Source organism: Chrysemys picta, chromosome 2, assembly GCF_011386835.1.
Source record: "Chrysemys picta bellii isolate R12L10 chromosome 2, ASM1138683v2, whole genome shotgun sequence".
Lineage (NCBI taxonomy): Eukaryota > Metazoa > Chordata > Testudines > Emydidae > Chrysemys > Chrysemys picta.
The window spans coordinates 96634200-96660362 of NC_088792.1; the positions used below are offsets into that span (position 1 = coordinate 96634200).

The 26163-nt window shown below is 39.4% G+C and overlaps 1 protein-coding gene across 9 annotated transcripts in view; it reads left to right on the forward strand.

Annotated features, from left to right (window-relative positions):
- Positions 1-26163, forward strand: part of SUGCT (succinyl-CoA:glutarate-CoA transferase) — a 488382-nt gene that overhangs the window by 41631 nt on the left and 420588 nt on the right. For all 9 annotated transcript variants that reach the window (XR_010598405.1, XR_010598406.1, XM_065583830.1 and 6 more), the window contains exon 7: positions 12029-12120. Coding sequence is in view for 7 of the 9 variants with exons in the window: in XM_065583830.1 (XP_065439902.1) it covers positions 12029-12120 (92 nt within the window). In the remaining 2 variants the exon portion in view is untranslated. The remainder of the gene's footprint in view (positions 1-12028; positions 12121-26163) is intronic.

The window sequence follows — 26163 nt, forward strand, 5'->3', positions numbered from 1 at the left end:
CCGGCTCCCTCCCATGGCTTCAGTGGGTGCAAGCTGTCTAAAAGGAGGCAAGGAGGAACAGAGCTGGCTGGAAGCAGAACAGGGAGCACAGTGCACCCTCGCCATGGGCAGCAGAGCTGATGTTCTGCTGTGAATCGGTCTGGCATGTGCATGCACAACCCCCAGGAGGAATTCTGCCTGAATGGCTCCAACTGCAGTGTGACTTTTCTGCAACTTTATGCCTAACACACCATCAGCATGCAGGGCAGGCACATCTTTATCCTAAGCCACTGAGCTAGCTTTTAAACTTGCATTTAATATTCTGTCCCAGGAAAGCAATGGCGTTTTCCCCCTTCTGTTCTTGTTCAGCCCCATCTATCACATAGTCTGAACAGCAAAAGAGGTGGAAGTGAGTTTAGGAATAAGAAACAACAGAGAATTTGTGCAGCTTTGATATATAGCTCATTGTCAGCACTCTCATTCCTTGTTGAGTATAAAGTATATACAAAGTTTAATGAGAATGTCATAACTCTTTCTTCCATTAAAATTCAATATTTACTTTCAAACACACATAGAGACGCTAGTTTTTCAAGGTTTCAGTCACAGCTTGACCTTCCATCTAAATATCAGTGACCTGTAGCGAGCACTATTTGATATAAAATCTGAAGTTGTAGGCTCCTGGCTCCAGTCCTAATGAAGAATACCATAGCAGACAGATGCCTGTGAGTGGTAAAATCTGACATTGGTGTAGTTTACAGTGAATGAAACCAGATTAGACTACTGAAGTTATGGATATGAACAACATAGCAACCAGTACAATTATGGAGACACTTACTGATGGTTTAATGTTTATTTTTCAGTAGCTATTTTACTTGGACTAGTGCCTACTTACATTAACAAAAATAAAGCTGAAAGATTTTAGGCAGCTTTCAAAGCCTTGCAATAAATTTTGTGAAACAGCTTTTATTGTCCTTCGGTTTTAGTAGTTTCTTATAGAAATAACTCAAGAAAAGATGAACAAACATTTGAATCCCTATTACCATTCCTTGGGGGACCAGAAACAAAATCTTCCTTTTCTGGGAGCAAGATCTCATGATAACTTCCTGATTATTTTATATGTCTAAGATACTCATGCTCTCTTGTGTGATAGAATTGTACAGTGTGGGGGTGGGAAGCTTTTAAGTTTTAAATAGCAAATTTTTCAACTTGTGCTGATCATTTGTTGATAAATCTGAGTTATCAAAATGGATTTGTGGTGCAATGTTCATGATAAGTCCATGTACTATATTTCTGCAGTATATTAAATTAGTAGGAATGCTGTATGAAGCTTGTCTTGACCTGAAAATGTAAACCAATGGGCATATGGTCTGCATTAATTCTCTGTATTTAAAATAACGTGGTAAAATAAAACATTTCTCTAGTACAAAAAAAAGTTTTGGGTGCGGGAGAAAGACAGTGATTACTAAAGACCTCCATTTTATCATTTATGGACGTGAAAATGATGGAAGTGTCTGGCATTTTGCCCCTTGTTTGAACATTAAAAGCATTATATATCCCAGTGTGGAGAAAATTTTGTCATTAAAAGTTGTGGGGTTTGCTGCAAAATAAGGTTTTAATAAGAACAGGTTTGTGGATATGCTGCAGAGTTAGTAGTAACTCTGATAGCTTTTTGTTTTCCATTATATTTAAAATGGGTCAGATTGAGATATTCTATAAATAAGGAGGAGAATCCAGGCACCAGATAGAGTGTATTCTCAGTGAATGTATTCAACATCCTTGTCTGGATGTTTATTCATTGACGTTTATTCATTGTATTCACCAATCATAGTGTAATTGTTTTTGCAATAAACCGTACCCTGTGTTTGAAGAAAGTACTAATTCATAATATCTTTTAAGGGTACATTTTAAAAGGATTGTATAATGCTCTTGCTACAGGACATTTACTGACTTGAAAATGTCATCCCATACAGCAAATTTAATCAAGAGAGGCAGCAGAGAAACTGGTCACATTCATCTGTGGTGTAACAGGTTATCCCAGGACAGAGTTCAGCTCCTTATTGTTAATGGGATTTTTGAAAAGAATTGAGTCATATTGTGGTAAAGTTGTTTATAAACGTCGCAGAAAAGGATTACTGTAGCCTGTTCTGGGGAAAATTAGTATTGTAGTTTGGATGAAGAAATCCCATTTAATAAAAAGGTATAACACTGATAACTTTGATCAGTGTTTTTGTCCTTAGAATTAAAGTCATAGCCTTACGATATCCTGAGTGGCTTCTGTGAGGTATCCCTAACCATTTTTAATGTAAGAACTTGAATAAAATAAAAGCCATTCTTTGGGAATTAAGGAACTAAATCCTCAACTGGGGTAAGTTGTAGCTCCACTGACTTAAATTAAACTATGGCAATTTACAAAAACCGAGGATCTGTCCCAAGGTCACTCATAACCTTGTCAGATCAAGGCCTTATTAGTTAGCAGTGATTTCAAACACCAGTTTTTTTCTTTTCTTTTTCAGTCTTGTCATGTCTTTTGTTAAATGGGATTTGTTCACTCAAACCATGTGAGGAGTTAGTGAAAATTAATGGAGCTCATTATCTTATCAGAGGTCTTCACTACTCAAGACTGTACCAGTCAGAGAATGTGACTGAGGATAAAATAAGTATTTTTAAGAATACCATTATGAAAAAGGAACAGTTGAGAATGTGGAATGACAGTTGTATCTGCTACAGACAGTGTTCGTCAAAGATTCGTTCTGCTTATGCGCTGCTTGGGAAGTTTATTTGTACTGTGCAAGGTTTGTGTTGTTTTAGGTGGTCTGTGGTGTGAAGCAGTAGGTGGTACAGTTGGGCACTAGGGGATCATATTCTACTTTGTGCCCCCTTGTGCCCTCATATACTTTTGAGATTTTTGCTTGTTTTAAATGCACTCCAACAGGAGTAGAAAATGAATAAATGGGATAAGGGAAGGTTTAAAACCAGCAGAATTGAAGCTAACACTAAGCATGTTTAATAAACTTATTGAGGCTGAGAACCATTCAAAGCTTATCCATTATGTACCCCACACGATCTGTGAAATATGATGTATTTTGCGAGCGGGTCCACTGACTAAATTTGTGATAGAAAAATTGCATAAAATTGGAGAGTTTCAGCCATCAGTTATTAAGGTTGACTATTTTCATAAATAAGATGCACGTACCATTTTAATATCACTGTGCATGTCATACCTTTGTAAACAATAAATGAACAATACTTTAAGTACTTAGTATTGCATGATGAGGGCAGCTGTTCACACCAGGCATACATATATTCACTTAATTTACGACTGATTTTTAAACTCTCCCTAAAATGCTTCTTGGCTCTTACATCCTGGGAAGACGCTCCAGATTTGCACTTGTGTCTGGTCTTGTGGCAGTTCATTGCAACTTCAGACATAGATTTATATCTTCACCATAACAGGTGAAACATTAATGTTAGTTGGCCACTTTAAATGAAATCTAGTTTAGAGTTCAGCGGGCCAAAAATGTGAGGTAGTGTGCTCATCCTTTGAGCTTTGAGATTTAAAAAAAAAAAGTATTTATTTATACAACCATGAGTGGAAAAAATATTTCCAATGTATCTTTAAAAAAATCCATGATAATACTAAGTCTAACCTCTGCCAAGTATTTCTTTTTAAGATCATATTTTTTTTCAGAAGATAGACCACTAAATCTCACTACTTTTCTAAGGTCATGTAGTAGAGCTACTCCAAGTCAAGATACAAGCAGCTTCCCAGACTGAGATTCAATATGTAACTGATTAAAATGCATGCTGACTGAGGGATAAAGGCTAATATTAGCATAAGCGCTCTTATCCTTGTAGATCATTGCACCCTAGACTTTGCAATTATTGCAGGTCTGCTGAGTAGCCAAAATTCATGATCTGGAAGGCCATAAGGTCTGATTCAAAGCATATTGAAATCAATGGAAATATTCCTATTGTCTTTAATGGCTTTGGTTCAAGCCCAGAACTGAGGTTGGGGTTTTCAAAGGAGCCTAACGACACTGGGTGCCTCAATCCCATTAAAAGTAAGTGGACTTGGAGTGCTTAATTGGCATATGTCCCTTTGAAAAATCTCTCTTGAGCCTTTAGGTAGCTAAAACACAGTAAAATTATAATTGTATTCTTGAATGCCGTTTACTCATATTATTTTATCTTTGCAGATAGATTTATAACACAAAGCAATGCTATTTATAAGAGGGACCTACAGCATTTCAGTTAACATGTATAGAAGGAATAAAGTAATTGCTGTATTAATAATATTTATTTGTATTACAGTAGTGTCTAGGAACCCTAGTCATGGACTAGGGCCCCATTGTGCTAGGCACTGTACAAACACAGAACAAAAAACCCCCCAACAGTCCCTGCCCCAAAGAGTTTACAATCTAAGACTACAAATGGCAGATGGATACAGACTGGGTATACATACCCAGAATTATCAGTTGGGAGATGAAATGTAGTGAGTTTTATTTGCAAGATTGTCAGTCAGAGTTTTATATTTGCTGTCACGGGTTTACTTTTTGCTCTTTCATCTCTTCTGACAATTTGCTCTGGGTTCACCTTTTTCATATCGGTTCTGATCTGCTTTAAGTATGCCGACCCAGGAAGCTGTACTTCCTTTTCTTCTGAGCAACACATGGCAGGCATTTTCCGAAAGTCATTATTTGTTCTGCTAACATATCTGGCAGCTCTGACATTACAAAGATTCATATAATGTGTCTCTTACATTTTGGCTTTTCTCATAATAGAGATTGCTTGTGTTCTTCTGCTTGTTTCATTAATCTTTATTAAATAAAGATGTAGGCTGTATTTAATTGAATGTTTTCTTTTGGCAGTAGAACAAGTCTAAAGGTGTTTCTCATTAATTTGTTATTCAGTAGGGATATCCATCTATCTGGATTGAATTTGTGACATACTTAGTTCTTATTTGTAGAAATGCCTGTGTTGAACACATTTTCTGTGTTTTGCCCAGAATATCCTATACAGACTGACATTATGTCATTTGTCATGTGGGAATCTAACTACAGGGAATTGGTCTTTGTTGACAGCATGTCTCCATTTTGCTTCCCTTCCCCCCCCATACAATGTGTTTTATATTTAATCTTATAAAATATTATCTTGCTAGTGGATTGTGAAGAAGTGCAGAAGCAGTGGTTTTGTTTTTGTTTAGCATATTAATATTTTGGACAATATTTTGGCATAAGAAATGCTGACATTCATTTTTATAGGAATGTCCAATTTAGAGTTTCCTTTGGCAATTAATTAAAGGGACATCAATTTGAAAGCCAGTCTTTTTTTTTTTTTTTAAAAGGCTCAAACTGTTTAAATGACTGACCCTGCTTGGGAAACAGTGAAACTTGACAAAACAAAGAGTTGTGAAAGGCATGAAACAAAACAAAACAGAAAAATCATGGAAAGTGTGTTTTCAGTAATCTCTCTATCATATTTGTAGATGTTATTTTTAACAATAGTAGGTTGAGAATAAACTCCAGCAGATGTGATTTTTAAGTTGGTGTCCCTTTAAATGACAGTGTTGCAAAAACATTTTACTTTACTGGTATCTGTTTGCCCTTAGTGCTTACATACAACTCGTAGGCAAAGAGTACTGTTTTTTATACATCTGTAAGGAATTCTGTCATCTTACCATTGGGAACCCTTAAATAAGCAAACAAAGAGTGGCTAAATACGGTTGCAGTACCTATGCGGGAACAGCACAAAATCATAAATGTTAAGAAATTATGACACATGGGGGCTTTTTAGGGGGCAAACATCTTCATTTGGTTTGTCAGATTTCTTAACATTTATGAAGAGTCTGTCTGTTATAAGTCTAGCAAAAAAATACCACTTTCATTTGATGCAAAAGGAAAAACTATTTCATGGCTAACGTGGCATTATAAATCTAGAGATGGAAAAGACATACATAACATCTTTACCGTACCAGTGCAGAAGTGTTCTCTACTGTAGAAAGTATTTTCTAGCTTCATGTGTAGTTAATTTTAAATATTTCAAACATCAGACCTTTGACAACTTCACCTGTGACACTACTCTGTAGTTCTAATAACGTTCACTGTTATGAAGTGTTTCTTGATTTTTTTTTCAGCCTAAATTTTTCCCTTCCTAATATTCTGTCTTGTTAGTCATAATTTTACCCTTTTGGATACCCTAAAGGATTCCTTTACTTCGTTAACAGAATTGTGCTTAAAAAAAAAAAGTCTGTCTTGGGTGACAAAAGTCCTCAAGCAGTTTTGGGATTTGACTTGTGTGGCAATACTTAGAACATTTTGTGTCTGTGGACTCTTAATAGTAGCTTGCTTTGCAAAACTTTTTTGCTCTTATATTTGCAAATGTTGTTATCCTTTTATCTCTTGTGATATGTTTCAAGATGAGCACCTTTCATTAGGATAGGTCAGATGGGATTTCTCCTGTGTCCCTGACTGATTGACCCCCATCTCATATGAGCAGGAATGCCACCCCATCTAGGCAGAATTAGTTTACATGTGGTTTTTCACACAAGAGCTGCTGTATTTTGATTGAGTTCTGTGATCCATATCTCCATCTGAGTTCTGATCACCATATTTGGGGTCAGAAAGGAATTTTCCTCCAGGGCAGATTGGCAGAGGCCCTGGGTTTTTTTTGCCTTCCTCTGCAGCGTGGGGCACTGGTCACTTGCTGGAAGACTCTCTGCACCTTGAAGTCTTTAAACCATGATTTGAGGACGTCAGTGGCTCAGACACAGGTTTGATACAGGAGTGGGTGGGTGAGATTCTGTAGCCTGCGTTGTGCAGGAGGTCAGACTAGATGATCATAATGGTCCCTTCTGACCTTAAAGTCTATGATTCTATGATGCAACTCATAGACTTTAAGGTCAGAAGGGATCATTGTGATCATCTAGTCTGACTTCCTGCACATTGCAGGCCACAGAACGTCACCCCCTCCTGTAATAGATCCCTAGCCTCTAGCTGAGTTACCGAAGTCCTCAAGTCATGGTTTAAAGACTTCAAGTTACAGAGACTCCACCATTTACACTAGTTTATACCTGCAAGTGACCCGTTCCCCATGCTGCTGAGGAAGGTGAAAACCCCCCAGTGCCTCTGCCAATCTGACCGGGAAGAAAATTCCTTTCCGACCCCAAATATGGTGATCAGTTAGACCCTGAACATGTGGGCAAGACCCATCAGGCAGATACCTGGGAAAGAATTCTCTGTACTAATTCAGTTGGAAAAATCTGGGAGAAGAAATATTTTCTCTCAGTCCTTGTGTCTGTCAGGAAGTGTCATAGTGCATTCTCCAGGTGAAACTTTCTCTGATATAAGTTCACTTTTGTTACATCGGATTGAAACTTTGTCCTGGACAAAGGCTGTCTCATACAGTCGCTTCTGCAATAATTCCTCCAGCTTGTGGGAAGTGCACTAATTTTATCCTGACATAATTGTTATCTTTCAGTTTGGCTAGGAGAATTTTCTTTTGACAACTGCATTCTCTTTTGTTGCTCTGTACTGAAATATTGTCCTGTACTCACCCCTAAGCTTCTAGTATTAGTAACGTCTGGAATTCTGTCAACTATGACTGTGAACTGCTTTATTATTTCGTATTAGCCTCGTCTTCATCTCATCCTCCTATCATATGTCACTTTCAGCATAATGGCTCCTCACAACTTAAAGAAAATCAGACTCAGGAACAGCAGCATCCTGCGCATGGTATAGTTGGCATATGTAGTTTTGAACACTCTCACACTGTATGCAGTTGTTTGCATAAATCAAAAGAGAAAGATGGATGGTTGACTGTGTCCTCTCTCACCCCGGCTTCATATCCTGGAGATAATGGGAATGTTGCATGTGGTAAGCAGTTTAGTTATATACTCTGCGTTGCTTGCTGCATAAATGTAATTGTGCAGGACTTTCTGAAAAACAGCGTGCTAATTGTAGCCAGTAAAGATCTATGCCTTTCTCCACCTGAGTTTGGCCCATCACATCTGGAGGGAGCTGGGATTGCTGGAGTAATACCATGGAGTTCACTATGTATATAGAAGTGTAGGGTTGGAAAGGACTTCAAGAAGTTATCTAGTCCATCCCCAGCTGAGGCAGGATGTAAGCTGTGCCAGACTTTTTAAGCATGCTACATGTGGTGCAAGATGGATGCCGGCCTGCATTTGACGCCAGCAGACTAGTGAACTTGTTCTTCGATACTTGTTTCATACCATGTCTCTTTTCCTGCTCATGGGAGAGGAAGGACAATAAATTAATAACAGGGCTCCTCAGTGGATAGAGGATGGCTTGTCAGCATGAATCAGGACAGTGGCAGCTGTAGCCTGGGGAGAGGAAATTGTGGCCAGCACTGACATAAATGGCTGTGTTGAATATACAAGCTGTTCTCCAGTGCGCGTTCAGAGTTTGTGTTCAGTGCAGCGTAAGACAGTTGGTATGTACTGTACAAATCATATTCAATAATGTTTTGGCAGTGACAACTGTGGGACAGTACTTGGGGACTAGACTGGCAGCGGTTGCTGCTTCTCTGTTGACTTTCTTGTCACCATGTTGATGATGTGACTGACTGACTGCTTTGAAGTGTGTGAATGAAACAAATATGGCCTATAACGGCAGGGTCCTGAAAGGCACTGAGCTTCCTTTGGGAAGTGAGAACGGAGGATGTGCAGTGCCTGAGAGGATCAGGCCCTACAGCTGTAACCTGTGGGGTGGAGATTTGGAATTGTGGAACATCCTTCCCCCATTTATTTAGAAATTCCACTTGACAGGACTCTAAGGACTCCCATGGTTTTAAAGCAAAATCAGTAGAGAAATAAATCCTTCAGCAATTGCACATCTAACAATTATTTCTTAAATTTATGTAAAGCTGAGAATTCCCTAAATCATGATATTTAATTTAACCTCCTCCAAACAAAGCAATACCCACGAACAAAATAAAAACAAACTTAGTGAATTTGTTAAATGCCTAGAACAAATGTAACGTTGTGTCTAAACTTTGTCCATTCAAGACTGTATGTAATATTAGCATGGAACCTATTTTCAGAAGTAAGCATGTGCAATTGCGTGCATACATATATGTGTATTGACTTTATGAGTGGAAACACAAGGCCAAACTGATTATGTGCGTAGTAAACATCTATTTTTATTCACAACACATTTGTTACTTGCATGCATATGCTGCGAGGTCTGCTCAGATGTATGCCCCGACTTTGAAAAATAGGCCCTACACATTTTAAAAAACAAAATTTCCTGTATAGGCACATGCTCAGACATACGCACATTCATTCACGCTTGTGGCTAAATCCTTATTTGTTTGTGATCTGTGCAGTTAACTAGGACAAAACCATGTATCCTTTTGTCTCTTGTCTGTCTAGAGAGGGACGATTAGATCTTTTAACCTTACAATTAGTTATTCATCCCTTAACTCTTAAGGTTGGATAGCCATCTCTTTTCCAGGCAGTTTCCAACCCCATATTTCCTGTGACTAGGCAAACCAAAAGTGGATTTTGGCCCCGTACTGGCTTTACCAGTTCAGAATCCAAGTCCAAAATATAATTCTGTACTCACATCCCTTTTTTATTATATCTTTCTACTAGTTAAACTTTGCATGGCACCAGCTGGTTTTAACCTTGCAGCTGGCACATAGCAATGAGCAATGTTTTGAAATCAAATGATAGGTGTAAAAAAATCATTGGGAGAACTTCAAAATATATATTCTAACATATGAAGGCTCTTAGAAAACTTTAAAAAAACTTTGCTGGTCATCTTTAAAAGTATAGAATGAGTATTTTGAGGGATGGTTATTTGTCCTCATCAGAATAGTATTGTAAGGAGTTTTTATGGTTGTTCTACATCCTAAATGTTTAATTTTCAGATGTTTCCTGTTTGTGAAAACATTTGTATGAATAGACATGTTGAGATGTCTGTCCTCTGTTAATAATTGAGGCCGATGCTTTTTGATCTTCATAATTTCTCACTTATTTTCAGTGTGTTTCACTGTCCAGTCAGTTGTTTTGACTGTTTTTCTTTTGTTTTTGAAGTGGACCCAAACACATTGAAATGATTTTGGTGCTACTGTTCAGAAGATAACAGCACATATTGTTGGAGCCTGTCGTAGCATTTTTGGGTTGATTTTTGAAAATTTGTGTGTCCTTATGTCCAGAAAGTAAATGATTATTTTTCTTAAATAAAAGTGTTTTGCTTTTTTTTGAGGGGAGAGGTTGGAGAGAGTGAGCGGGCTGCCCAGCTTTTTATGTCATGCTAGTCTTCTGCTGCAGGAAAACTGCTTATGCTGGCATCTATGCATAGATACAAACATTAAAAAATATTTTTTTCAAGGCACAATTCAAATGAAATGAATGTTGTGTACATTCTGATGAATTTTAGCATGCATGTAGGTCTTGGAAAAGGCTATCTAATGCCATTTTACTGATGTGGAAACTAAGATAGAAAGGTTGTGACTTGATTAAGGCCACAAATGGAATTGGTGCTAGAGATGGGATTGGAACAGAGGAGCCCCCAATGTGATTCTCCAGACCAGGCTGCTTCTCTGCTACGGACTTGCTTCATTATGGCTAGAGGACATAGCAGCAGCTCAGCAGAGGAGCTAATGTATCTGGAAGAAGCTGGTTGTGAGGGAGCTTATAGAAGTCCTAATGTCATCAGTGGCAATTTAGGCTGCTCCAGAGATTAGTCTGGGATCTTCCCTCAGCATTTATGGAAGGGACAATTCATTTTGGTCTACCCACAGTTTTTGTACCACTATAACTATGTTTGTTGGGGCGTGTTTGTGTGAATTTTTTATTGATAGAACTATAAAGGGACTGTATACAGATTCAGTTTGTGAAGACCTTGGCTTGGCACCTAGAAATGTAGATGTAAAAGGCATAATTGTAGACATTTAAAGGAAGTATTTCTCTTGCAGCAACACAAGTATCTCATCGTATTATGTTCTAACAATAGGATATAATCACAATTTATGGTAAAATGAAAACAAAGTCATATAATGGAGTGTCAGGCAACCTTAATATATGTATATATATATCTCCTATAATAAATGCTTCCTTTCTAATGTCTGATACTATAGTGAGGTCTGTTCTAAAAGAAGGAAAGGGTAGGTAAAGATAGTCTTCAGATGTGCTACCTCTTTAAGAGCTTGTTTAGACGAACAGTCAATTTTATCTCTCACTAGCCTGCTGCTCTTTGGCTGTCTGTGTGGACCCTGCTGCCTTGTGCTAAATGTTCCCTAGAGCACTTTGATCTACCTTGCTTTGAAACTGGAGTAGCTTAAAAGTGCACTAGAATGTTTAGTGCACAGCAGCAGGGTCCAATGGACAGTTGGTGTGCAGCAGGCCAGTATGAGCGATAGTGGAAGATTCTGTGATTGTTGCTAAGAGGAGAAGTTGTGGGGTAAGCAGAGCCAAGGAGGAAATCAGCGTGTGTCTTCTCTCTGCTGCTTCTAAAGATAAGTAATACCGAAGTGTTCGTTAATGATTTATAATTATTGATAGAGTTGAGGAAAAATTGTTGTTTTTCAAAAATGCATTGTGACAATGAATGGTAGGTTTTCTTTCTAAGGGGTCAGTTTTGTCACCCTTAATCACATCAAACAGTATCTTACTCTGTGAGTCGCCCAGTGAAATCAGTTGGAGTAAAGTACCACTGTGAAGTAAGGTTGGAAGAATTAGGCCCATAGTGAATAGCACAGGAGTGTTGCAGTCGAATTAAGTGGGGCCTGGATTTCACCATATAGTTAAAATTCTTCCCGTCAAGATATCCAGAGACACGTTGACCTAGAGAGCACATTATTGACCTCCTGGAATAGAAAACACCATTCAGTCTAAAGAAGGGCAGTATGTGTAAATATAAGACTGCAGTATTTATTTGTTTCTTGTCTGCATAACCTAGAGAACACATGTATAGAAACAGATGAGAAATTTAATTTTATGCATTCTTTCTTTCCCAAAGTAGTAAACTTTATCTCCTTGGTATGTGTAATGGTTTGCATTTTAAATAGTTCTTTCTGTTTTTAGGTTATGGTCAGACTGGTCCAGCGTTTCAGCGAGCAGGTTATGACTCTGTTGCAGCGGCTGTTTCTGGTCTTATGCATATCACAGGGCCGGAGGTACTTAACTTTATTGTAAATTTAGTAAAGACCTTTTTCCGTGCACTGAAGCTTTGTGCTGTACTTAATAAAATGGCTTGTAGAAATAAAAAGAATTAAGGAGGTTGGTATCTGGAAAAATGAAATATAAGCTTTGATTTAAGATGGAAGAATGAGTCAGCAATGCAAGTCTCTTGAAGAAGTGTTCTCCCACAACAGGACAATATTGGCAAAAGCCTGGAATTTAGAATTAGCTTATAATAAAATAATAGATTCTAGAAACAAGCTAGAAAGTGACCTTGGTTCTTGGTGGGTGCGTATATGGAGTGCATACAGCTAGAAAAGCATTCTGGAATGAAGAGTCTTAAATGTCATATTCAAAATCTTAAAATAAACAAAATGAAGGCATTTAAGTAATCTAGCTAAAGTATTTCTAAGGTTCTGTCCCTTGGTATTTAAATGTATAATATGTGTGAAAAGGGACATTGAAAGATCCAGTAATCAGCATGAGTTTGAATAAATTGTCAGTGGCTTAGTGTGGCAGAGCTCCGACCTTGTCCCTGTGGGTCCCACGCTTCTAGGTGGTGTATGCTAGCCTCAGTGGCTCACTGCGACCCTCCACGTAGCCCTTCTCTCTCTAGGGCCAGGGTTACAGTCTACTGAGCCCTTTTCATCATAAGCCAGCAAGGAGGTTGTTGTGAGAACTCCCACAGTCTTTGTTGTCCCTAGGGGCTTGTTTCAGAACAGTTTAGCCTCCTGTCCTGACAGGGGCCTGACTTCCCCTCCCAAGAGGTGTTCCTGTCAGGGCTGGCTCCAGCATTTCTGCCGCCCCAAGCAAAAAAAAAAAAAAGCCGCGATAGGCAGCAGCAGTTCAGTGGCAGGTCCTTCACTCCTAGAGGGAGTGAGGGACCTGCCGCCCCCGAATTGCCACAGGTGCCGCCCCTCTCGCTTGGCCGCCCCAAGCACCTGCCTGTTAAGCTGGTGCCGGCCCTGGTTCCTGTAGTGGTGGGTTGGGGGGAACCCGGGCCCACCCTCTACTCCAGGTTCCAGCCCACGGACCCTAATGGTAGCAGCTGTTGGCAGCCAACCTTTCATTGCCAGAGTTGCTACATTTCCCTGGGCCACTTCCCCACAGCTCTCCTGCTTCTCCACCCTTACCAATCACTTGAGGGTGTCTTTATTAACCAGCCCTTAAGCCACACTTCCTCTCCTCTGGCTCCCTGGTTCTTCTCTGCCTGACTGAAGTGAGCCCTTTTATAGTATCAGAGAGGTCTTAATTAGAGTCATGTGGTCACATTAGCTTAATGCCTCACCTGACTCTTTGCAGGTTAATTGGAGTCAGGTGTTCTCATTCGCCTGGAGCAGCCCCTGCTCTGGTCAGTCAGGGAACAGAAAACTGTTAATCCAGTGGCCAGTATATCTGCCTTCTGCTACTCTGCTGTACCCAACTGGCCTGGGTCTATCACACTTAGTACCACAGATTAAGTGGTGAATAAAATATCCTATACAAATGCTGTGTTTTTGTTAATTATGACGTAACAGAAGTAGGGAAGGAACAGCCAGGCATCTCCTGCCCACACAAGCTCTCTGGCAGGATAAATGAAGAGCAATTCCCAGACAAATGGCTGTAAAAGGCAGAGGAGACATGAAGAAGATATTACCACTAACCCTCTCCTGCAAAATCTGGGAATCAAGACCAAGAAAGCTACAGATTCCCTTCCTCCTCCAAACCTTTTTCTCCTGCCATAGATGAAGGTTTAAGTGAAGGGTGCCTCTTTCTGCACCTGACATTGAAACCCTCCCTATGCTGCACAGCAGGGGTTTCTGCCCATGCCTCGCTGCTACGGTAACTTAGTTAACCTGTACTGGGCACATGCTGTATGGTTGTGACAAATAAGTATCACTACTGTAATACTCCCTCCCTAGCCAAATCTCCTGTGTGCTCCGAGGAAGGGAAAACCCCACCCCTCTAGTTGCCAATTTGCAATGTGCAAGTGTGATTGGTGGGAACTAAGGGTCCCCGAGCTCTGCCCAAGCCCTACTCCTGCATGAGGCTGTTTTTACAGATGGGGCACCACTGTTCCTCATGCTAGCTAAGGTCCCAGAGGTATCTATCCCCAGCTGTCCAGCCATATCTCAAGAGCTCTCTCCTCCACTTTCCCAGCGAGTGAGGGGGATGGCTGGTATTTGGGTAACATAGATGCTCTTAACCCCTGAAGTTTAATAAAAGGAATAATCCAACCATCAAGAACCTGGGAATGCCCCCAATATTTTGTGCTAGTCATTAAGAGGCCTGGATTTTGTATGTATGTAGTAAATAAAATCAATAAGACTGTATGGAATTAATACAAGGATGAAATGACCAATTTCAAAATTACAATAATAAATTATAAGTAAGTTCCCTGCCATAGGGAGCAGTGAAATTTGAGAAGAATTTGACTTGGAAATAGAGGCTCAGAATTAAAAATAGATGTTCAATAAGGAAGGGTTTGACAGCCAATCAGAGATGTCGGTCATGAAATGAGAACTATGAAGACCAAAAGCCTCTGAAAATACAGAAAAAGAAGTGTCTGTTTGAAAGTTTGCCAGAGAGCAGGGGTATGAAGCCTTGTGAACCTGTAATGATTTGGTGGACCTGGAGTGGCAGCAAGAAAAGTGCTGTAGCAGGAAAAGCAACTAACAAGAATATGGGAGAGGGGGCCTGTTGTCTCAGAGACATGATTTCAGCAGAAACTCTAAGTTAAATTGAAAATTTATTGCCTTGTGTGTGGAGTTCATGAATGACTTTTGACATTTGTATATGAAAGTTGACATTATTTAAAGTTATTTCCCCCACTATTTAATAAGCAATTTATTCAGCTGTGATTGCTCTCTGATATCCTCTAAATCCAAATGTGAATGTGCACAAACTTTCCATTTTTGGGAAAGTGAGAAGGGAAGAGTAATAGGTGAGAGGGGTGGTGGCCTTGAGGTTAAGGCATTGGACTGTGGCTCAGGAAACCTGGGTTCAGTTCCTTTTTATGCCACAGACTTCCTGTGTGATTGTGGGAAAACCTCTTTATACCTTATTTGCTCATCTGTAAAATAAGGATAATCTTTCATTTCTCTTCCACCTTTTGCCTGTCATGTCTATTTAAAATGTAAGCTCTTTGGGGCCGTGACCGTGTCCTACTATGTGTATGTAAAGCAAATTGCGCTGTGAGTCCTTGTTCTTGGTTGGGGCCTCTAGATGCCACTCGAATACAAATAACTTGTATTAGATAGGCAGTAGAGAGCAAATGCTGCCCAAGGACTTGTATTGGGCTTGTTTGGCAAGGAACAGGTCACAGAATTGAAAAGAAACAAGGTGGTGGAATAAATACTGAAAGGCACCCTGAAAACTAATTTTGTTTTAGTTCATGTAATGGTGATGATGGTGACGACATGTCTTGTTGTTCCATTCTTGTTGTATAATACATACAGTATGTGGAATAGATCACCTGGCTGTGAGGTTCTCCTTCGAGTATGTTTCAGTCAGGATCCCACTGTAGGTGCACATATGCCTTGTGCCTGTGAGATTGGATTTTTTTTTAATAGCAGTGTTCATTGGGGCAGCTCATGAACCTCGTGTCACCTCATGCTTCTGTGTGAGGGCATAAAGGACAGACCAGGTGAAACTCTCCCTCAGTTCCCTCTTACCACCCATGGCAGTGAGGTGGAACCCACTGAGTGTCCCACCTGCTATTTTTCTCTGAGGTTTAAACTCGTCTTCTAGATTAGTTTGTGAAGAAATACTTCACCCATCGTACCTTTGTTAATTTTTTTAATTTGGATTCCTTAAAAAAGCCATCTAAACAGAAATACATCTCCCTGTGAAACGGGGCAAGGTGCCTCGTGCCAACCTCCATGGTGGACTCTAAACCTTAAGGGTTTAACCCTGTACGACCTCCGATGGGCTCTTTCTCCTGGTTGATGGGCCTAGCTGATGCCTTTTCAGTCTGGGGGAGAGCCACATCCCTGAAAAGTGCTTTTGTGTGTAAATCCTTCATGGCAAGGGCTGCAAGTGGAGGGATGTACAGTTGAAATTGCACTTACTGGAGCAATTGATGTGTATCACTTCAGACCCAGAGGAGACATGCACCTCCAAGGAACCAAAAGGGTTGTCCGTGAGGATGACTTCATAGGGTGCCAGTCTAGTTAGGGTCCAGCAGCAAAAAGAAGTCAGGGAAGAAAACTCAGTTGAAATTGATTTCTGGTCACATTGACACTGATCACCCTGGCACCAGGGCATTCAGCACTAGTGCTGGCAACCACTTCAGCACCAGAACACTTGGCACTGACCATGTGTCATTGGAGCCAGCACTCCCCCCCACCCCCCGAATCTAGTGACAATGGCAAGAGGAAGGGCTGAATGAAGACCAGAGGCGGCTCCGAGCATAGAGAGGCCCTGCCTCTGAGAGAGGAAAAGAGGCATCACTTCTCTAAGGATAGGTGTCTACATCCAATGCCAAAGGAGTGGTGCAAAGTATGCTGACACTGCTGGCATCAGCACCGCTAAAGATATCAGCACCAACCTTCAGTTTGCTCCAGTTGTGGGATCAAGGTATCCCCTAACAAAACTGTCAAGATCCCTGCTGGGGACAGCATTGGCATGGGAACTGGAGCAATGATATCGAGACATCATACTCAAGGAGACACCCATCATCTATTTCCTGTGTCACCCATGCTTGACTGTCATCCAATTGGGAGCCAGGCTTTGGTAGCTACCTTGCCCCTTTCCATCAGGCTTGGTCCGATATCTCCTCAGAAAATGGTTGTTTGACCATAGTTGCCCACAGATGTTCCAGTCATTCCCACAATCTTCTCTCTACCTAATCCCTTTCCCTATCTCTTCAGAGACCCTTCTTACAAGAAACTATTACAAAAAGAAGTGGGCTTGTTGCTTCATCTAGGATGTTGCTCAGGAGTACAGGGAAGAGGCTTCCACTTGTAATATTTTTTTCCCTGAAGATGAAAGGAGATCTTCATCCTATCCTAGACCTGAGAAGACCAAACAAATATATATACCACCTCAGATTCAAGTGGTAGTGCTTGCCTCCCTCATTGCATCTCTGTAGGCTCAAGACTGGTTTGTGTCGTTTGACGTACAATATATATGACTTCATATAGTCATCCACCTGGCTTGCAGGAAACACTTGACATTCATGATGGGATCAAATCATTACCAGTACAAGGTACTGCCATTTGGACTCTTCATGGCACCAAGGGTTTTTATGAAATGCCTAGCAGTGGTGGCAGCCCACCTGAGAAGTCAGGGCATTCATCATACTTGGCTGTTGAGGGCAGATTGTAGTAGGAAATGGTGGCAAGCTAGAATGTATGTTTGTCTTATTCACCCATCTGGGCCTAGTGAACTGCAAAAAATTGTCACTCACACCATCCGAGATGATAGAGTTCATAGGGACTGTGATTGACTCCAGATTGGAAAAGGCACACCTTCCCAATTTAGTGCTCCTGAGGCTCATGGAGCCTGTGTTCAAACTGCTCTCAGAATGTTCTTTTCATCACCTTACTCTGAAGTCAGTCTTCTTAGTGACTATCACTTCAGCAAGGAGAGTGAGTGAGCTTCAGGCATTTCTAGCCTGAAGGACAGGGTAGTGCTGGAACCCCACCCAAAGCTCATTCCTAAAGAGGTCTCAGATTTTCATCAGAACCAGTCAAATCAGCCTACTTTCCTTTTTCCAGAGACACAATCAGCACGAGGAAAAAAGAAATTACACACACTAATTATATCCAGGACTTTGCTTTATTATAGTGACAGGACTACATCATTCAGTGTGTTGCCCTGTCTGTTTATAGCTATAGCCAGACATTCTAAAAATCAAACCACTTCCTTGCAAAGAGTATCAAAATGTATAGCACCGTGTATCTTGATGTGTTATCATCTGGCTGGCGTTCCTGTCCCACTGAACATCACAGCTCATTCTGCCAGAGCATGAGCAACAACCTCCCCCCACTTCAGGAATATCAGAGATCTGTAATGCAGTGTCGTGGACTAACCCACTGATTTTTGTCAAGCACTATCCTTGGACTTAGCTGCAAGGTCAGATGCCAAGTTCAGGAGAACAGTACTTCAATCACTGTTTGACTAATGCAGCTTTCCTCCTCATTCCCACCATTCAGAGGGGATGTTACTTGCCAGTTACCTACCGGGGTTCATACAAACATGTACTCAAAGAAGAAAGAAATACGGTAACTGTGGTTCTTCAAGATGTTATAGTCAATGTGGAGCTCAAACCCGCCCTCCGTCCCCCTTTTTGGAGTCTTCAGCCACCATGGGCTTTGAATTATGAGGGAATGCCCTTGTGTGGGAGTATAAGGAGGCACAGGTTGCATGCATTGCCTTGAGAGACCTTGCTATTCAAAGAAAATCCAATCATGTGAGGCACATATGCACCTACAATGGGATCTACACTGAGAGCAACATCTCAAAGAACTACAGTTTCTGTAGGGAAAGTAACCATTCCTTACATTCTGATCCAGTGCCTGTGAAGTGAAGAGCATTGCTTCCATTACAACAGGAGAAGTTGCGCGCACACAACTTCCTGAGCTGAAAATTTGCCAGCTAAATTCCATGGAAATAATAACTGTTACAAAGGGGCAAATGTTGTTAATACTGAGTTAAAGGAAACATATTTAAAAGGTTAAACTTTAACAAAATAGAACTCTAATAAAACTTTTCAATGATATGTGAATGACAGAATGCACAAGTGTTACACTGAATAATTGGACGTAAGTTGTATTATGGGAGTAATATTCCTCAGTGGCCATTATGAAGATGGATTTTATTAAAAGGTTATGTTAAGATCTACACTGGAAACCCAGATGTTCACATCACCTCACCACTACTTCAGGCAGTGTAATCATTAGAATCATTTAATCATTGTTGCTAACAGCTCTGTGTATTCACCACGGGCTTTTAACAATTCATTCTGACTCATTCTCTTGCCTGATTAAAATAAACATGCTAACTTTTAACTCTTATTTCTCTTCATCTCAAGTTTTTGGTTCATATTTTATTCCATAAGGGCTCCCCAAACACACATTCTCTCATGTGCAAAGGGCCAGTGCAGTGCCTAAGTGCTACTTAAGTCCTATTTTGAAGACTTAAGTGGTGCATAGGCCTTGTGCTTAGGGATGAATTTCGTAGCCCCTAGGACATAGATGTACCTTTAGCTGTTGCAATGAAAATCCATTCTGAATTGGTTTAATAATAATAATAATAATTAATAATAAATAATGATACCTAGCTATTATCTAGAGCTTTTTCATCAACAGTTCTCAAAAGGATGTCAATATTATTATCCCCATTTTCATATGGGGAAATTATGGTTTAAAGTAGTGGTTTAGAATTGTACTTCATGCATGCCTGAAAATTTACTACTGATGATATGCTGTTCTTTAAAATAAATCTCCCAAAGTTCCAATGGCAGTTTATGGATAAGTAATAGTTATGTTGAATTTTGAACAACATTAAAAACAAAGTGGAAAAACCTGTCTCATTCAATGTGGGGGTAGGTGTGCAGAGGCCTGCTTTGTTCTATAAGGTTGTGATAGTATTATCAGCTGTGTGTATACTATAGATAAAAATTACGGTGTTAAAAATACATAATCGGGTAGGGTACACACACACCCACCCACACAAATTCTTGTGTTCTCTTTTCCCCTCTCCCTTTTGGATATGTATTGTTTAATTAGAATGTAAAGTTTTCAGGGAAGAGACTGCCACGTGTGACATAGACTAAAGCAAAATCAAAATAGTAGCTTATATACAATACTTGAATCAGAATAAAACATTTGCTGGCACATTCAGAGACTCTGGGTAGGTCTATACTTACCTCCGGGTCCGGCAGTAAGCAATCGATCTTCTGGGATCGATTTATCGCGTCTTGTCTAGACGTGATAAATCGATCCCAGATCGATCCCGGAAGTGCTCGCTGTCGACGCCGGTACTCCTGCTCGGTGAGAGGAGTATGCGGCATCGATGGGGAAGCCTGCCTGCCGCTTCTGGACCCGCGGTAAGTTCGAACTAAGGTACTTCGACTTCAGCTACGTTATTCACGTAGCTGAAGTTGCGTATCTTAGTTCGAAGTGGGGGGTTAGTGTGGACCAGGCCTCTGATAAACCCAGAAAAGAAAATGACTTACTGGTTGTAATTCTGCTTCTCTGAAGTTTATCATTCTGACAGGATTCTCACTTTTTTACATCTTGTGTTAGGAAATAAGAGTGAGAATCCCTGGTGGATAGTATCTTTAATGACACTTGAATGATAGAGATTAAGGTTTTTTTACCCATGATTTTTTTTATGTTGAGTTAATTGATTGCCAAATAACTCACTGTAATTAATACTTCTGTAAAGAACGGCCAGTCTGGACACTCCCCAAACATTTGTTTCAGGCCGTGAACATTGAGGAACAGCCTCAGGATAAACTACAAATATTTATATTCTGGCTATAAAAATATTCTAATGAGGGTGAGATATGAGGGGAGATGGGGCCTCTTTATTATGCAATATCATATCCACAGAAAATCACTGTGTGACTATACAGTGGAATCCTAATTTGCCAAAAGTTCTGGTCAACAGGTCATTGAGTGTGCTCTAGGGACACCACTGGAGATTTTATTCTGCTGAAGGAGTATACAAATTAGAATTAATTTTAGGAACATCCACATAATATCTAGAACCACTTGAAAATTGTTCAGTTTTAAAGCTGCATTAACGCTTCCAGTTTCTGACCTAAGCCATTTTAATAATACAGTACATTTCAGAAGTTGTATTCAGAACTCTGGAATGTTTCTGAAGCAGGGATGGAATTAATAACAAAAGTTGTACTCCCACTCAGCCCACAGGGACTTCCTTATGTACCTCATATAGTCAATTTTAATTCACTCCAACAGTCTAGTTGCTGACTTGATGTTCCAGAATAAAAATATTTTACCAGTACAGTTGATCTGGAACTTTGCTGTGCTCTGAACAGCAGCTTTGGTGCCTGAGTTAGTGAACTGTTTCTTGTTATTGGATCATGAAATCTATGGCTTAAACAGCAGGGAAGTTTGAGCAAAACCTAAGCCTTAATTAAGGCTTTTTGTCCCTTGTGTAACATTGCTTTTCACCGTATACTCACATTTCTTGTAAAATTATAATTTTGAGGGAGTGAGGGGGCGGCAGTGAGGGAGATAGAAGTCTAAGGTAAAATTTAATGCACACGTTTTTTCCAGTCTTTTTATTAAGGAAATAGTGATACAAGTATCGTAGGAGGAAAAAAGGTAATACAAAATTGTAATGCATCAAAGATACAGTACAATATCATATTTGGCTGCACAATAGGAGATGGAAAAAGAAGGGAATTGAAAAGGAGAGAAGATCATACATCGGGCACATGACATTTCAAAATCTTTGAATCCTCAGAAAATACCTGTTTTTTGAAGAAATCCTGAAGGTTTTCAGTAAGAAATGTCTGCCTTTTGAAATGACTTAGTGCTTCATGCTGAGTGTTTTGAAATAGTCTCCAGGAAATTTGAGCTCCAATTGTTGAAGATGCTAAATTGTACTATAGTATTACAAATGCACACGAAATATTGGTAAGGCTCTCACTGATTGCACAGAAACAGACATTCAGTGTTAAGGATGAAATGTTATCCTTGGACCATATTGCCATGCTTAGATTCTGAACCACAAGTGGAATTTGGGGTCCCACACTTTCATTAGATCACCTCAGTATTAGGAATAAAGGATGCTAACTATGGAGTTCTGGATTTACTTCTCTTGGGGTAGTATTTTCACTATGTATTTATAGAATATAGCAAACAATGGAAAGGAGTCTGGTTTTGTCTAAATCTGTACCACAAAGCCTTTCTGTCTTTAATGTAGATACCTCTGGCCAGATTCTGTTTTTCTTTGTATACATTTAAAACATGCTAAAAGGACCTAGTTTACATGGATGACATTTTTATTGTCTTCAAAGACATAATTAATAGAAACTCACCACATTCAAGTCGCGTATTTGGGGAACAAAAAACTTGATGTACCCAGATGCAGCAGTGCCAGATGAATGTTCCTTTGATGGAATTTTCTTTGACTCATTAAGGCAATAATTTGAGTGTAATTTCAAAACCAATTCAGATAAGAGTTCTCTTAGTGAATCATTACATACAATTTGGATATTAAGAGAATCTTTGTAGTGGTGTGTCTATTCACTAGGCATTCTTTGTTACTGAAGAAACATTTTGTTTTATTGAATTAAAGACAGTCAAGCGTGATTGGGATCTACAGTACCAGAGGGGCCATCATCCTTCAGATTAAAAACAAACAAAACACAAGCTCATCAAAAGGCTACACATGATATATTGCTGAAAACTAGCCATGATTGTTTCCCATTAGCTTTGGCAACTTATTTCCCATCCTTTGCCTGTTCAAAGCAGTTTAAAGATTACTGGAATTAAAGTGTTTTATTAAGCATGTCATTTAACAGAATGATTTCTATTTTGAACTGATTATTCTTATATTGCCAATGTAAATTTGGATTGACCACAAAGAAGCAGTATGTCAGGACGTAGGAAGCTGCTGATCATTCACTCGGGTGAATAAGGTTCTAGAAAACCGCGTTCAATGTGGGCATCTCAGTGCCAAAAAGATGTTGATTTAGAAAAAAGCAACAAAAATGAGTTAGTGGAAACTGGTGGAATGGCTGAGCAGTAACAGACAGGAAGGTCCATTTCAGCAGGCGAGAACCTTTTATAAATACAAATCAAAACAAGTTAACATAAGCAAAAAAGAGAAATAAACAACCACCTAAACATGGGGATCAACCCAGCCTCAGAGCCTGGAAGGAAAAGCCTTAGGCATTCTCAATCTGAGCAAGTCTACACTTAAAACTTTTGTTGTTTGGGGCTGTGAGTATATTTTCATTACATTTTTATAATGGCAAAAACCATAGGATAGAAGTTTATTTTATTAAGAGAGTTGATCTATGAGGAGGGAAAAGGAAGATGAAATTAACTCCTCATATACTAGTAATAACTACACATCCTGTCACAGATAGACAAGTTTATGAGGAATGATGAAAATTAAACAGTATAGGCAAAATTACCCAAACAGTATAGGGTAAGAGCTGCTTAAGGGGACAGGGCGAACGCTTACAACAATCTACAAAAGCTTGGTGTAAACACCGAAGAAGGAAAGGAGTTACTTGGGCTGATAAAAAATATATAACTTGGAATACGGGGATGAAATTAGGTAAACCAAACTTTAATGTTAACATCAGAAAAAAATGGATTAACAACTGTCTAGCTCTCTTAACTGTGGCGTATTCATCCAAAGACAGTGTTGGAAACATTTTAGAACTAGAAAATTAAATTGTACGGAATTATTTTATACTGGCATAGGATGTAATAGGTGGACTTTTCCGTCTTTAATTTACATCCCCAAATCAAAACAATTTACGGGCAGAGTTAAGTTTGAAAATGTACCTTTGAATAATGTTTCATATCTCATAAATTGCTTGTTTGAGCCTCCCCAAACCTTGTCATAAACTTTTTGGCTGGCAGACAAAAGTTTCAAGGGACAAGGAGCTTTTTAGTTGAAGTTATGGAAGAGGAGGGACAAGATCAACATTGTAATGGAAAGTACAGACTGTTACATGCTTCTCTGTGGAGATGCTGCCTTTGATTCTGTGCTAAGAAGGAAGGAAACCCCGAATTTTAATTCACTGGTTGGTTTCAGGAGCAACGTTGACACCATGGCGTGATGGTCTATGTTAAAAAAAGATATCTATTTTCAGTCTTATTGCCTCGCTATTGCAAGACCATAATAATTAAGTTTGTGTCAAAATTTTCTGTTTTACTGTGTCTATACTTCGTCTCAACTTTTGTTCATAACCCTTTTTTGTAAACATCAGGGGGGATTTGAACCAGATTTTGGCCACTCATTAATGTGTGTGGAATGATTTCCAATATGAATTTTCTCTTTGCATGTTGGATTCTTTTTTTTTTTTTTAGAAAACTTAAGAACACTGGAGTACCTGATTTTCCTCCACACACAGTGCATGTTTGATGCTCCCTGTTGCTGCCTGAACAGTAACATTGTGATATCAGAGATAATCAGTCACTCATTGCTCACTCTGTCCAGTTCATTAGCATATTTGCAGAGAGTTATGATTGCCCTGGTTGTTATGGCAATGTCTGCTTTTGCTAGCTGATATACCGCAGATGACCCATTATTACAAAGAAGGGTCACAGGAGAAACTGTAATGGAAGCAGAATGGGTTTGGATAAGCACCTGCTGTGCTCCTTTGAGTTTGTGCTGTGGTAAGTTATACTGGTTCTTTTCAAAGAGCAATTGTTTATTCTCCTCAAAAAGGGTTGCATGAAAATAAGGTACAAAACTACAGCTCCTTTTCATGTATATTATCTGCTTGTTACAAATTGGAGATTATGATCTTCTGTTTTTAAAAAAAGGTGGGAAAAGATGAGTCCTTACTCAGTTTTCTGTTCTACAGTTAGAAAAAAGGTAATTTAAAAGTTGCATTAAAACTGAAATTGCAAACAAGTTTTTGTTTGAATACAGTTTAGTTTAATTATTTTCAATACGTTGCTTGACATGGTACTTGTGTGGTGAAATATTGAGCTTCAGAAGATAACAATGGAAATAAAATATACACTGAAGACAACAAATGTGTTAATGTTATATAAATACCACATAAAATTCTAAAGAAATTTATGAACAAAAACCTTGAAGATTAGTTATGGTTGGTCTCATAAAAAAACAGGAGGTACAAACTTAAGAATTAGAAAGGATTAAAAAGCTGGAAAAGTCAAGCACTCTCAAGTTAGGATTAACTAAGGTTTGTAACCTGTCCTTTAAATCGGCTTCTGTACCCAATGACTGGAAGTTAGCTAATGTAACACCAATATTTAAAAAGGGCTCTAGAGGTGATCCCGGCAATTACAGACCGGTAAGTCTAATGTTGGTACCGGGCAAATTAGTCGAAACATTAGTTAAGAATAAAATTGTCAGACACATAGAAAAACATAAACTGTTGAGCAATAGTCAACATGGTTTCTGTAAAGGGAAATCGTCTTACTAATCTATTAAAGTTCTTTGAAGGGGTCAACAAACATGGACAAGGGGGATCCAGAGGACATAGTGTACTTAGATTTCCAGAAAGCCTTTGACAAGGTCCCTCACCAAAGGCTCTTACTTAAATTAAGCTGTCATGGGATAAAAGGAAAGGTCCTTTCATGGATTGAGAACTGGTTAAAAGACAGGGAACAAAGGGTAGGAATTAATGGTAAATTCTCAGAATGGAGAGGGGTAACTAGTGGTGTTCCCCAAGGGTCAGTCCTCGGACCAATCCTATTCAACTTATTCATAAATGATCTGGAGAAAGGGGTAAACAGTGATGTGGCAAAGTTTGCAGATGATCCTAAACTGCTCAAGATAGTTAAGACCAAAGCAGACAGTGACAAACTTCAAAAAGATCTCACAAAACTAAAATGGCAACAAAATGGCAAATGAAATTTAATGTGGATAAATGTAAAGTAATGCACATTGGAAAAAATAACCCCAACTATACATACAATATGATGGGGGCTAATTTAGCTACAAGAAGTCAGGAAAAAGATCTTGGAGTCATTGTGGATAGTTCTCTGAAGATGTCCACGCAGTGTGCAGAGGCGGTCAAAAAAGCAAACAGGATGTTAGGAATCATTAAAAAGGGTATAGAGAATACGACTGAGAATATATTATTGCCCTTAAATAAATCGATGGTACGCCAACATCTCGAATACTGTGTACAGATGTGGTCTCCTCATCTCAAAAAAAATATACTGGCACTAGAAAAAGTTCAGAAAAGGGCAGCTAAAATGGTTAGGGGTTTGGAACGGGTCCCATATGAGGAGAGATTTAAAGAGGTTAGGACTCTTCAGCTTGGAAAAGAGGTGACTAAGGGAAGGATATGATAGAGGTATATAAAATCATGAGTGATGTGGAGAAAGTGGATAAGGAAATGTTATTTACTTATTCCC